At 50.2% G+C, this 13,669-nt stretch overlaps 1 protein-coding gene across 1 annotated transcript in view; it reads right to left on the minus strand.

The window, feature by feature from the left end:
- Window positions 1-13,669, minus strand: part of LOC119972198 (chitin synthase chs-1-like) — an 88,052-nt gene that overhangs the window by 54,992 nt on the left and 19,391 nt on the right. Inside the window, exons 6-7 of the mRNA XM_038808539.1 lie at window positions 10,455-10,628; window positions 323-503 (exon numbers count right to left, since the gene is read on the minus strand). Coding sequence (XP_038664467.1) covers window positions 323-503; window positions 10,455-10,628 — 355 coding nt within the window. The remainder of the gene's footprint in view (window positions 1-322; window positions 504-10,454; window positions 10,629-13,669) is intronic.

Consider the following 13,669-nt stretch of genomic DNA (forward strand, 5'->3'; position numbering starts at 1 on the left):
TGCACACAGAATGTCTCACGCTTTCATAAATTTAAAAAAGAAGTTTCAATAACGTGACTCGGAAGCAGTGGGTATCGTGGCCCACTGAGAAGTAAACAATAAAAATAAAACAAATAAAAATAAAAAAATTATCTGAACATGAGGGAAGCCCAGTCTCTGATTTAGCATGTGAAATTCTGCTTTGAAGAACGAGACATTAATATATTCAACATCTTTAAGTATGAGTTTTCATGTTTCATATTTAGTTGGAATGATTTCTGCTTCACATTTCTAATTGTATAGTTTACTTTAATTTTGTGCTCTTTTCATTATTGAAACGTACTTGAGACCATCTCTTCTTGTGCCGAATTTTCTGCTTGTCTTTCAAATGAACATACAGCATGTTGCCATATGGAAGAGTGTAGGTGACTCTCCCACCGTAAGGTGTCTCCATTATGGTTTGCGTTACCATTTCCTCATCTTCCTGTTCACCCTTCAAATTCTGCTTTTCATTTGAAAAAGTCCTGAAAAATAAAAGATTTAATTGTAAAACTTAACAGCAAGTTCTTGAATTGGAACGCAAGCTAACTTATTCCTCAGACCTGAGACAAATACATGTTCTGGGCACCTGTGACATTTTGAAAATAACCCCTAACTATAGCTACCTCCTAGTGTCAGCCCTGCAGTCAAATTTATGGTTGCACTTATTGTCATGGCTTACACATGATGAACAACCCTTCAATTAGATGTAAAGTTCCAACCTGCCCGAATAATGTGGCTGACCACCAACCTCAGAAGAGCACGCCATCTATAATGGCATATATAGCATATGGGTTATATGTGGGCAGCACGGTAGCATAGTGGATAGCACTGTGGCTTTACAGTGCCAGGGTGCCAGGTTCGATTCCTGCTTGGGTCACTGTGCGGGAGTCTGCACGTTCTCCCCCTGCCTGCGTGGGTTTCCTCCAGGTGCTCCGGTTTCCCCCCACAGTCCAAAGATGTGCAGGTTAGGTGAATTGGCCATGTTAAATTGTCCTTAGGTTAGATGGGGTTGCTGGGTTACGGGGATAGGGTGGAGGTGGGGCTTTACTTGGGTGCTCTTTCCAAGAGCCGGTGCAGACTCAATGGGCCGAATGGCCTCCTTCTACAGTGTAAATTCTATGATCTGAAGCAGATTTACTGTTGGAACCGCTTGTTCACACAGCGCCTTAAAACTAACACCTTCTGAAATGTCCCTCCTCCATCGATGATACCACCCACCTAAACAAAAACAAACTTGAAAATTAAATACACAAAGTTGTGAGAAGCAAACTAAAGGATACATTACATTCCATTCATCCCATTAGTTTTCATTTTAAAAGGTGTAATAATGATTACACTTTATTTTTAAGTGGCTACTTGTACAAGGGTCACAGTTCTTATTTCCATCATATCATAGTTGCCTAATCCAGCATCTCGCTGAATTGTTGCTACAGGTAACAGCCATCATTATAACAAATGATCAGAAAGTATTGAGTAATAAAGTTATGAGCAAGCATTTTTTGTGTGTTCTATTACCTAAACAATCATTAATTTAAATTTGGATTAAATGTGTGCATTTTGTAATTCTGAATAATGTTAACTGATAATTTCGGTGCACTTACAGAATAAACGTTTTGCTTTGGTTCAACCGTTTCACACTTGGAATCATTTTTAAAATTCTGGGAAGTGGGCATCACTGGCAAGACCAGGAATTGTTTCTCATTCTTTAGTGCTCTTGAGTGGTTTGCGAGGCCAAATCTGAGTGTTATAACCCACATGAGACTTACGGAGTTGGAGCAATCAGTCTCGCCGGAGTCTCGCCAAATACGAGCTCCCCCTCTCAGGGGACAGGAGCCGAAGACATTCACGATTGAGATCTGTATAACGTTGGCCAGGTATGGAACCAACAGAGCAAATCCAGCTGGGATCTGAGGTATAATATAATATAATTGCTTTGCAATAAACCAAGTTTTCTTTTGACCAACTTAGTATAGACTCGTTTTTGGTCTGCTAAACTGGCGCTGAGGATAAAACGGGATTATTGCCGACACTACTACACCACAGAATCAACAGTCACCTCCTTTCCATTGCTGGACGAAGATTGGAGAATTTTTTTTTTCTATTGCAAATATGCCTTTGTTCGGAAGATTGGACGTGTTTGACACAAGCTTAAAGGTTTGGATACAGTATGCAGAACACATGCTTGACTTTTTCCAGGTGAAAAGTTATCAGAGATATTGACTGACAGTGATATTGCTGACTGCCTGTGGAGCTCATACTTACGGAGTAAGTATGGAGCCTTACATATCCTGCAGCTCCAGACACTAAGAGTTTCAAACAATTGGTGACTTTGTGGGGCAAGACTTCAACCCTAAACCGTCTATTATCGTACAGAGATATCAGGCGGGATTCTCCCTTCTGGGGACTAAGTCCCCATGCCCGCCGGAAAATGGGCAAGAGTCACTCCGGACTTTTTCCTCGAAGGAATCCGGGGTGATTCTCCATTTTCCAGGGGGCTAGCAGAGCCCCGGCATGCGTCCCGCAGCTCTGGCTGCCGATGGCTGCCTGCTAGCCAGACCGCGCGGCCGCGCATGCGCACGGCAGCCGCAAGCGGTAGGTCCATCCCAGATTGCAATGGCCTGCCGATCGGTGGCCCCCGATTGTGGGCCTGGCCACACTGAGGCCCTCCCTCCCCAGAATCAAACACCCCCATTTCCCCCACCAGGAGTGCCGCCACGGCCGCAGGCACCACATGTAAACCATGCCGGCGGGGGTTCGGACGGTTGACGGTTGAGAGTCACCGCAGGGGTCTATTTCAGCGGCCCATAACCAGCGCTGCCGCAACCGCGCATGCGGGGCTGGCGGGTCCGCGGAGAATAGCAGAAGCACGTTGCGTGAATGGCTATTCTCCGCCCTCATGCCAGGCGCGATTCCAGCGCGGAGGATCGGAGAATCCCGCCCATGATTTTAACATAGCAGTGAGAACCCCAGGAGAGTCCGTAACTGAGTTTCTGACGAGGCCACGAAAACTAACCAATTATTGTGAATATGGAACTTCCCTTTCCTAAATTCTGCTTGCCTGTTTGGACTGCTGCGTAAATAACATGGCTACTCAACGGAAGTTGCTAGCCAAACCATACCTAGACCATCAGCAGGCCATATAAATGCTGTTTTCCCAAGCAAGCGCTGAGAAAGGAGTACAAGGAGTACAGGGGATGGAGGGAAACACCCCAGGATATGTGCCCTCATGGCAAGCAGGGCCCCCACCCCCCACCCCGGCAAGACTGAAATCTGCCCTGGACTGAGTTCCGGTAGGGGCTAGGTCCATTGGTCAAGGTCCAAAACATCCCAATGGGATACCTTCTCGGTCTCTGTGGAGGGAGAACCCAGGCATTGTTGGGCATGTAGACACAGGAGTCACAGGGAGCACAAGGCACAAGTCAGCCAGCACCCCACAGGCACCAACTAAGGGCTCACACTTTCCACCTGGACCAGCCTGGGGAAGTGTGTATGCAGCTGAAATGCATTGTAGCATCCGGAGTAACCCCCATCAAGATAACTGTGCAAGTTAACTGGGCATCCACTAGACATGGAACTAATAATAATAATTGCTTATTTTCACAGGTAGGCTTCAATGTTACTGTGGAAATCCCCTAGTCATCACATTCCGACGCCTGTTCGGGAGGGCCGGTACGGGAATTGAACCCACGCTGCATTGCAAGCCAGCTATTTAGCCCACTGTGCTAAACCAGCCCCTAGAAGAACTAGAAGTGGGAGCTGCAGTTTGAGTTATTGGACAGCAGACCTTTGACAGGATAAAGACAGGGGTGGAACAATTAGATCTGCGGGACGCTGAGGCAAGATTACCGAGGTGCACCAGCTAACCGTTAGCCATTACAGGAACCACAATGATCTCGGTAGTTTACAGACAACAGTCAGTGCGACTTCTGTTGATTGTAGTCAAGGGACAAGACCCCAGCCTACTCGGCTGCAATTGGCTAAAATGCCTACAACTGAACTGGCAGCAAATTTTCCATAAGGGGGCCTATACACGTCCAAGGAAAATTCCCTGAGGTTTTCCAACCCAGACTGGGGAAAATAAAAGGGGCCATGGAAAAAATTGAGGTAGGCTCGTATGCACAACCAAGGTACTTCACCTGCTCCCTTATGCTTTATTAGCAAAAGTTGAGGTCAAACTCAAACAGCTCGAAGGCCTTGGGATTATTAGACCGGTACGTTTTGCCAATTGGGCGGTGGCGGTGGTCTCTATGCTCAAACCCGATAAGACTGTCAGACTGAGTAGGGATTATAAAATGATGGTGGTCAACAGGGCTCCTGGCCATAGTTGGGAGGGTGGGTTGGCACTGCCAAACTTTAGTCACTACTACAGGCCGGCTAATATAGCCATGATTAGGAGGTGGGTAGCGGGAGGGGGTGGGGGGGGGGGGGGGGGGGGGGGGGGAGAGGAGCATATAGAGGAGGCATCGTGTAAGAACACACATGATTGGGGCACTGATAACGGCACCTCTGCCGCTCTCGCCGGCACTGCAATCCACAATCCCGGTGGTAGTGCCGGCTCTGAGAGTCTGGGGGCAGTGGAGGAAATATAGGAGAGTGGAGGGCGCATCGGTCTGGGCCCCGATTTGCAACAACCATCGGTTTATACCGGTTTCGGAGATGGTAGAGATCAGGGACTGAGAGGATGGGGGATCTATTTATAGACGGGAGCTTCCCTAGCTTGAAGATTTGGAGGAGAAATTTGAACTGCCGGCAGGTAATGGGTTTAGATATCTGCAGATACGGGATTTTCTGAGAAGGCAGGTTCCGACCTTCCCGCTCCTGCCACCATGGGGGATACGGGACAGGGTAGTTTCCAGAACATGGGTGGGAGAGGGGAAGGTATCAGATATCTACCAAGAACTTATGGAGTCGGAAAAAACTCAGGTAGAGGAACTGAAGGGCAAGTGGGAAGATGAGCTTGGGGGAGAGATAGAGGCAGGTCTGTGGGTGGATGCCTTAAGCACGGTTAACACATCCTCATCATGTGCCAGGCTTAGCCTGATACTGTTTAAGCTAGTTCACTGGGCACACATGACGGTGTCCCGGATGAGCACGTTTTTTGGGGTAGAGGACAGGACTGCGAGGTGTACGGGTAGGGGGGCCAGCAAACATGTCCACATGTTTTGGGCATGCTAGAAGCTTAGAGGATTTTGGCAGGGATTTGCTGATGTCATATCCAGGGTACTTAAAACACGGGTGGTGCCGAGTCCAGAGGTTGCGATCTTTGGAGTGTCAGAAGACCCGTGAGTCCAGGGGGCGAAAGAGGCCAACGTTTTGGCCTTTGCCTCCCTGGTAGCCCAGAGACGGATCCTGTTTTGTGGAGGGGCTCGAAGCCCCCGAAATCAGAGACCTGGGTTAGTGACATGGCTGGGTTTCTCAGTCTCGAGAAAATAAAGATCGCCCTGAGGGGGTCAATGTTAGGGTTTGTCCAGAGGTGGCAGCCGTTCATTGACTTTCTTGGAGAAAATTAAAACGCCAGCAGAGGCAAAAATCTAGTGGGGGGTGGGGGGGGGGGGGGGGGGGGGGGTGGTTAGGCTATTGTTTCAATGATTGGGGATGCAAAGAAAATGATAGGGATGGAAATGTTTTAGGTACCTTGTTATGTTGCTGTTATCGTTATTATTATAAAAACTACAAATACCCTAATACAATGGTTTTAAAAAAACAGGGCTCCTGGCTGGATCATTGCCCAATGCCCCGTATCAAGGACCTAGATACAAAATTAGCCGGTGGGCACTCATTTACAAAACGCGATATGAGACAAGCGTACTTGCAGTTAAGTTGGACCCTACCTCATGTAAATATGTTACCATAAACACCCATAGAGGCTTGTATGAGTACACCAGACTACCCTTTGAAGTGTCATCGGTCTGTGCCATATTTCAAAGGGTGAAAGAAAACATACTGAGGGTTTGCCTCGAGTGGCAGTATATCTGGATGACTTATTAGTCACAGGGGCAACTGAACAGCAACATAAATAATTTGGGTGAGGTTCTCCGTCGTTTGTCAGAGACGGGCATTTGCCTGCAGAAAGAAAAATGCGTGTTCTGCACGACGGAAGCGGTGTACCTAGGCTACTGAGTGGGCTGGGAGGGGTTACACCCAGACGGGAGTAAGAACAGGCAATTCAGCAAACGCCTACACCTGAAACCTCCACAGAGTTGCAGTCTTTTTTGCGGGAAGTTCATACCTGGCCTCACGACCATGTTAACCCCCCCTACACCACCTCTTGAATTAGAAACAGGAATGGATATGGAGAAAGCAACAGGAAGAAGCATTCACTCAGGTGAAAACAACAATTGACTTGACACATTATGTTCCCTCCAAACAAATAATCGTCATGTGTCTTGCTTCGTCATACTGCATTGACGCCGTTTTATCACACCCTATGGAAGATGGCAGAGGGAGAGACCGATCGCTTTCGCCTCCTGGACACTGGCCGTAGCCAAGTGCACTTATGCGCAAATTGAGAAACCGGGTCTGGCAGTTGTCTTTCCATGAAGAAATTCCAACAGTATGCGTACGGTCAATGGTTCACAGACATCACGGACCACAAGCCACTGCTGGGTCTTTTTAATGATGCGGAGATGCCGGTGTTGGACTGGGGTGAACACATTAAGAAGTCTTACAACACCAGGCTAAAGTCCAACAGGTTTGTTTCAAATCACTAGCTTTCGGAGCACTACTCCTTCCTCAGGTGAATGAAGAGGCAGGTTCCAGAAACATTTAGTTTTAGCCGCAGAAACAGAAAATCCAGCCCCCTATATCCGGGAAACTCGGAACCAGACATATACATTTTGGGTCCTAGGACTTTATTTATTTATAATACAAAAACTAAAGTGTGAAAAATAAAGAATAAGAGTTTCTTCAAATTGATACCCAGGCACCAACTTCGTATATAGCCAGTTTTCAGGTACTTCCTGATTTTGGGACACTGGGTAAACGGTCCGGTACCTGCAGCATTTAAAAATAAATTCTCACCAAGCAGTTTGAAGATTGCATTATGCTTAAATGTGTTTGAGATCAAAGTTAATTTTCACAGATTTAAAAGGAGCAAAGGCTACGAACTTCGAGAGTGTGTATTAAAGACCAAAAAAACTTTTTTGTGGAATGTCATGACTCATTTTCCATTTGAAATGGATGTCAAGGCCCGAATGACAACATAATCCCTTTGCCTTTTCTTTAACCTCACAGCCAAAGAGGTAAGTTACCAATGTTATTGGCAGGCTTACTGTTGCCTTTATGGGCTGGATTCTCCACCGGCAGATTGTTCCGTTTTGCCGACAGCCCCGGGGTTTCCCGACGGAAACCCCATCGACTGGCCAGCGTAATGGAGCAACCTGCCGGTGGGGTGAAATGGAAATGTGGCGCGGCGGAGGGGAGAATACAGCCCATTGAATGGGGAGGAACTTTAGAATCACTGGCCACGTCAGAGAGGATTAAAGACAAAGGGCTGGATTCTCAGTTCTGGAGACTAAGTTCTGCCTCTGGGTAGAATCAAGGGAACTCCACCCTCCTGCAGGGAGCGCCGGCCAAGAGAAATTTGGGTTCTCCAAAATTCCGGGAGTCTGAGATCGACTGAATGCTGGTGCCATTGAGGAGAGGAGGGCACCCTCTACCTCAAGGAAGGGCGGAGTCCCAAACCCTCCATTCTCAACAATGCCTGGGATGAGGTGGCAGAAGCTGTCAGTTCTACCATAATAATAATAATAATCGCTTATTGTCACAAGTAGGCTTCAATGAAGTTACTGTGAAAAGCCCCGAGTCGCCACATTCCAGCGCCTGTTCGGGGAGGCCGGTACAGGAACCTCACCAGGAGGACCGACACACAATGCTGAAAGAAGATTAACAACTCCTTAAAGGGGCTCAGGTGAGTAACCACTTCTGTGGCCCTGGCATCACACTGCCCCTCACTTCTCACATCAGCCCCCACCTGTGTCTCCCTTACAACCCACCCTCCACCAAACTCTGGCATAGGTATTGTCTTCTTTGGCCAGGAGTCTTGAATTCATGCCACCAGCTACAGAGCCTCCCCTCCAAAAAGGAAATTCATCTCCCAGTGTCTCACTATGTCCTTTCTGTGTCCCCAAGGATAAAGTAGCCCATAATTCCACAATGACAGCAGCGGCCATGTAGATGGCAAGTAGTCCAAAATGCATGTATCTGCGGTGGTGGATAGCCTTCACCATCCAATGTCACCCGGTTACCCTGAGTTGTATTGCTGCACCCCCCTCACCGTCTTCGAGATGGTGTAGTCTGCATTATACCCCTGTCTCCCTGACTCCATCAGTGACAGGCACCCAGCCTGTGATATGGGGAGCCTCTATCCTGACCATGCGCCCCTGCCAAAAGGTTGCCAGTGTCTGTCGCAACTGGTGTTAGCCACAGGCCCTGTGGCCCCTGTCAGTTTCTTCCTGTGTGGTCTACTGCGAGTCTCCTCACTGGGTGAGCCTTGTGCTATCCCACCAGGAGGGTAGCAACTGGTTGTGTGGTAGAGACATCATACTGCAGAGACATTTGCTTCAATGCTAAGAGCCTGATGTGTGGGCAGCCAAAGAGATGGGGCTGAGTGAAGAATCTGTGCAAGAACCTTAGCTGTGCTGTTGTGTGGGGCCTAGGTTTTACACACAGTGACAGGGAGCTGGTCAGGTTTCCTGGCCAGGGCGGGATGGATGGGATCAGGGACGCGGTGGACAGGCAGGCTTGGAGACATCTCGTGATCCTCAGGGGTGGGCTAGCTGATAGTGTCACTGGGGCTGTGTGCCGGGGGGGGGGGGGGGGGGGGGGGGGCTTCCAGTGGCCACGGTGCATCTGTCCTTTGTTTGGGTGTGAGCTCTGCTAATCCTCTGCTTCCTCTGCTGTGGGGCTACACTTCCGAGGAGTGCCAGCAAATAAGGTAGGCCAGCAATTGAGCATGACCACTCCCATCCCCTTGATGATAATGCTAAGGTATAAGGTTTCCAGAGGAGAGGGATGGGTGGGGATCCACATAATCAGAGGCCCTGAGAGGATATGCAGGATGCTGTTAGCAGCCAGCAGTTTCAACAGAGAAGAGCCTGTAAATTGCAGCTCAGGGGTGGGTTTTACTGATTGTATGGCAGCAATGGTGGTTCCAGCAAGGGCACCCCAATCCCAAGGGGTACACCCCGAGCCCATGCACTTGCGAATAAGTCATTCCCCACTACTACTTGAAGTCCAGGCAGACACACCCCAGCAAACCCAAAAAAGTTTGAAAAGTTGTCTTACCTCTTTGTTCCCCCTTAAAGGCCATGGTGCCTGAGCCTCGCTCATAAATACTGGCACCAATTTATGCCTGCAGGACTCCCGGCTGAGAGGGTTAGATCATCAGGCTTCCAGCCCATTAACCATAGTAAAATCCATGGAAATCGTGGTTTTCCATGTTGCTTCCGGGGCGGGGCGCTTAACTCACTGCCGCCATCGATGGTGACCAGGTCATCGGAACATCATTGGCGGCGCCCGGCACCGCTCCCGTTTTTCGACCGATGGTCAATTTGTCGGATCAGGAAACCCATGGCTAGTGGCGGACAAGGGAGAATCCACCCCCAGGTCAGCTTTTGCAGTTAAAAGCTGTTTGGAAAGAAATGGATTCTACAGACAACTGAGTCAGCACGGTAGCACAGTGATTAGCACAGTTGCTTCACAGCTCCAGAGTCTCAGGTTTGACCGGCTCAGGTCACTATCTGCGGAGTCTGCATGTTTTCCCCGTGTCTGCGTGGGTTTCCTCCGGGTGCTCCGGTTTCCTCCCACAGTCCAAAGATGTGCAGTTTAGGTGGATTGGCCATGCTAAATTACCTTTAGGTTAGGTGGGGTTACCGGGTTACGGGTTGAAGGTGTGGCCTTAAGTGGGTGCTCTTTCCAAGAGCCGGTGCAGATTCGATGGGCCGAATGGCCTCCTTCTGCACTGTAAATTCTATGATCTATGACAGCTTAAGGAATTGATAAGGCTCACAGTTAATTTTTGTTATTTTTCAAAGAAAGAATTGAAATTGATTGAAGTATGAAATTTGCTTTTCACCATTATTCTGTTTGCTCACATATAATTCAGCAGATTAACGATTCACAAAATCTTTCAATCCACCTTCAGAAAGAACCGTAAGGAAACACTGTAGGTAAATTACTGTGGAATCCTATTGCTTGACCCTGGGGTAACTCTTGCACATAATTAGATATTGGACTTGGCACAAGCACGGACATAAAGCACTCGATCATGTACTTAGAGTCACTAGTGACATTGTACCCAAACAAATGTCTGAGCCAGTCTTGAAAATTATCGCAAGATGCTATTTGGCTTCTAACTCACTTTCTTGCTGACATTATATGAGATTTATTTGCATAAACAGAAATTCACAATGAATACAAGATAGTTCCAGTACCTGTAAATGTCCTCCATTATGCAAGCAAGGCTCTTCACATATTGATTCACAACTCTTTGCTGGACATTCTCCTCTGGAATGGTGAGGTGAAAAGCATCATCAAAATAAATGTGTGCTTCAAAGTCAAAATTGTCTTTATGGGATTTTGAAGAGTTTGGGTTGTATTTGTCCAATCTGCATAAAAAGATAACATTGACGGAATGAGCTTTGGACGTATCAAAGAAGGCGCAGTATAATTGTAGAAATAGTTAATGTTAGACCTCTTCGACCGTATTCTCCATTCCTGAGACTATGGGCGTGGTTCTCTGGCCTCGTTGCGCTCCCGCTCAAGCGAAACAAGGATGGTGAATAGCAGGACAGACCGATAAAGAGAATGGCGCCAGGCTCCAAACAGTTTGTGATGCAATCGGCCCGCTCCCATAGGCAGAATCGGGACCTCGCCAAAGCGAGGCGAAAACCAATTACCACCACTTAAGCCCTATTTCCATATAATCAACGAGAGCGGCCCCATCTCCAATGGCTTCTCATCATTCATCGGCTGCTGCTGATTGCTACTCCTTTTGACAAATGTGAACCTGGCGGAAGGGCTTCTGTGGGGAGCTGAGCAAGGGAGTAGCCATCTTTGCTCTCAGGCAAAGAGCCCGGGGGTGCTGGGATTGCCACGCCAATGCTCGGTGGGGGACCCTCATCGGGGGGGGGGGGGGATCCCTCACAGGGGTCAGGTGGGGGGGAGGGGAGTCACTGGGGGGGGCAATCGGGAGGCAACTGCTCATGGCACCACCATGCCAACCCCTGGATCGTGTGTACCTGTTCTGGGGGAGACCCTTATCCCTGCCCGTCTGCCCCACCGACCACCCATACCCCCACCGACTGCCGAGGCTTCTGGCCATGGCGGCTGAAGGCTATTGCTAATAGGGAATTGGCAATCGTGGTTAAGTTAGCACTTTACAAAACCCAAATGGATTCCCATGGGTGGGCGGGCTAAGTAGCATGTGGGAGTCATTGCCTAGCATCCCAATCAGACCGTGATGCATGGACACTGTACCTGAACACTGTGGGAGGCAAGTACATACATGCAGCAGCCAACACCCAAATACCCAGGGAATGGAACACAGCTCTGGGGACATGTCCAGGTCCAGAGGGTGGGTGAGTGTCACGGGACTGAGACAATACTTGGTCCCGGTGACGTTATGAGTGGGTGTCCGGGGTGCAGGGTCTGGGGTCCGGTGAGAGGGGCCCGCTGCCGCTGGGAGTGAATGGGATGGCCGATCCAGATTTGGGGGGGGGGGGGGGGGGGAGAAGGCGGGGAACAATGGGGGACTGGAGGGTCCTGGGGGGAAGCCACCACTGTTTGTCAGTCTAACACCCTTTCCCAATGCCTTGCTGATATTGAATGCTATGGCAGGGATATTGGATGCAGAACTTGCCCTGGTGGTGTTCCTGGTAGCTTGAACGGCCAGACGGCAGAGACGGCGGCAGCAGCAGTGTCTGCAGATGCTTGAGGCAGCGGATCATGAGCCGGACCCCACCCCACACCCTGGGGACTCGGCCACCCATCAGGCCAGAGAGGACCCAGGGAGGCCCGCGACGGCCTAGAGTGTACAGACGATGCTAGTCGTTCGAGCAGATGACGGACAGAGTGTGCAGCAGGAGGCTCTGCCTCAACAAGGAGGAGGAGAAGGACACCCGCTTCCGGTTACTGTCAAGGTCATCACAGCCCTGAACCTTTATGCCTCGGGATCATTGCAGTGCTCCAACAGGGATTTGTGTGGCATCTTGCTGGCCACAGCCCACAGCTTCATCCGACAAGCTCGGGAAGAGAACTACATCATCTTTGACATGAACCAAGCCCAGCAAGATGCCCGGGCAGCAGGTTTCACCCCCATCGCCGAGATTACCTCAAATCCAGAGGGTAGTAGATGCCACCCACACCGGATCATCTGGAGATGCCCTACATTAACAGAAAGGGGTTCCACTCCCTCAACATCCAGCTCATGTGGGACCACCAGATGAAGTACATACACGTGTGTGCACATTTCCCGGGGAGTGTGCATGACAGTTACATCCTGGGGCAGTCAGTCTCTTGGGGGATGATGCACGATCAATAATTCCCGAAGCGAGATTGTAGGACAATTGAAGGCTTTATTGGACGAGATGTTTCCCCCAGCATCGGAGTCGGAGATTCAAGGAGGTCCCGGAGAATATCGGGTTGTGCCCGCTAATTACATGCAAATGATGCTTACTATAAGTGCGTTCCGGAATGCATTGACGGCACTGTCGAAGCGACGGAGAATTGCAATTTGGCGTCAAACCGGCGCCCGCCGTGACTTCGGCGTTGGAACCGATTCTCCACCCAATCCCGTTTCCTGATTTCAGCATCGGTCGGCGGACAATCCCACCCCTGTGTTTGCTAACTTTATTTAAAAGTGGGGTTTGAATGTGATGGGCTTTGCTTGATTGGAGATAAAGGGCGGGATTCTCTGCGAACCATACGGGGCGGGCCACTCTGGTGCCAAGGAGTGGCGTGAACCACACTGTCATCGGGCCGCCCCAAAGGTGCGCTGGAGTGTTTGGTGCCGTGCCAGCTGCCGCGGAAGGGCTTGGTGCCATGTTAACCGGCGCCGAAGGGCCTCCACCGGCCGGCATGAGTTGGCACATGTGCGGGAGCACCAGCGTGTGCTGCCGTCATCCCAGCGCATGCACAGGGGGGTTGTTCTCCGCACCGGCCATGGCAGAGGTTGAGAGCGGCCGGTGCGGAGGAAAAGAGTGCCCCCACAGCACAGGCCCGCCCTTGGATCGGTGGGCCCCGATCGTGGGCCAGGCCACCATGGGGCATCCTCCGGGCCCATATCCCCCCACATCCCCCCCCCCCCCCCCCCCCCCCCGAAGTCTCTGTAGGTCGCCCGTGGAGCCAGGTCCCGCTGGTAAGGACCTGTTGTGATTTACACCGGTGGGAAACCACCGAAAATGGGCGGCCACTCTGCCCATCGCGGGCTGGAGAATTGCTGGGGAGGGGGGGGGGGGGCGCTGCCAGCAGCTGCCGACCGACGCACCGTGATTCCCGCCCCCGCCAAAACCCCGATGCCGGAGGATTCGGCAGCCGACAGGGGTGGGATTCACGCCGCCCCCCGCCGATTCTCCGACCTGGTGGGGGGGTCAGAGAATCCCACCCAAAGAATGTATCAGTTATAAGTTAAAGTACTTCAAAGTACTCA

The sequence above is a fragment of the Scyliorhinus canicula genome, chromosome 1 (genome assembly GCF_902713615.1).
Source record: "Scyliorhinus canicula chromosome 1, sScyCan1.1, whole genome shotgun sequence".
NCBI classification, from domain to species: domain Eukaryota; kingdom Metazoa; phylum Chordata; class Chondrichthyes; order Carcharhiniformes; family Scyliorhinidae; genus Scyliorhinus; species Scyliorhinus canicula.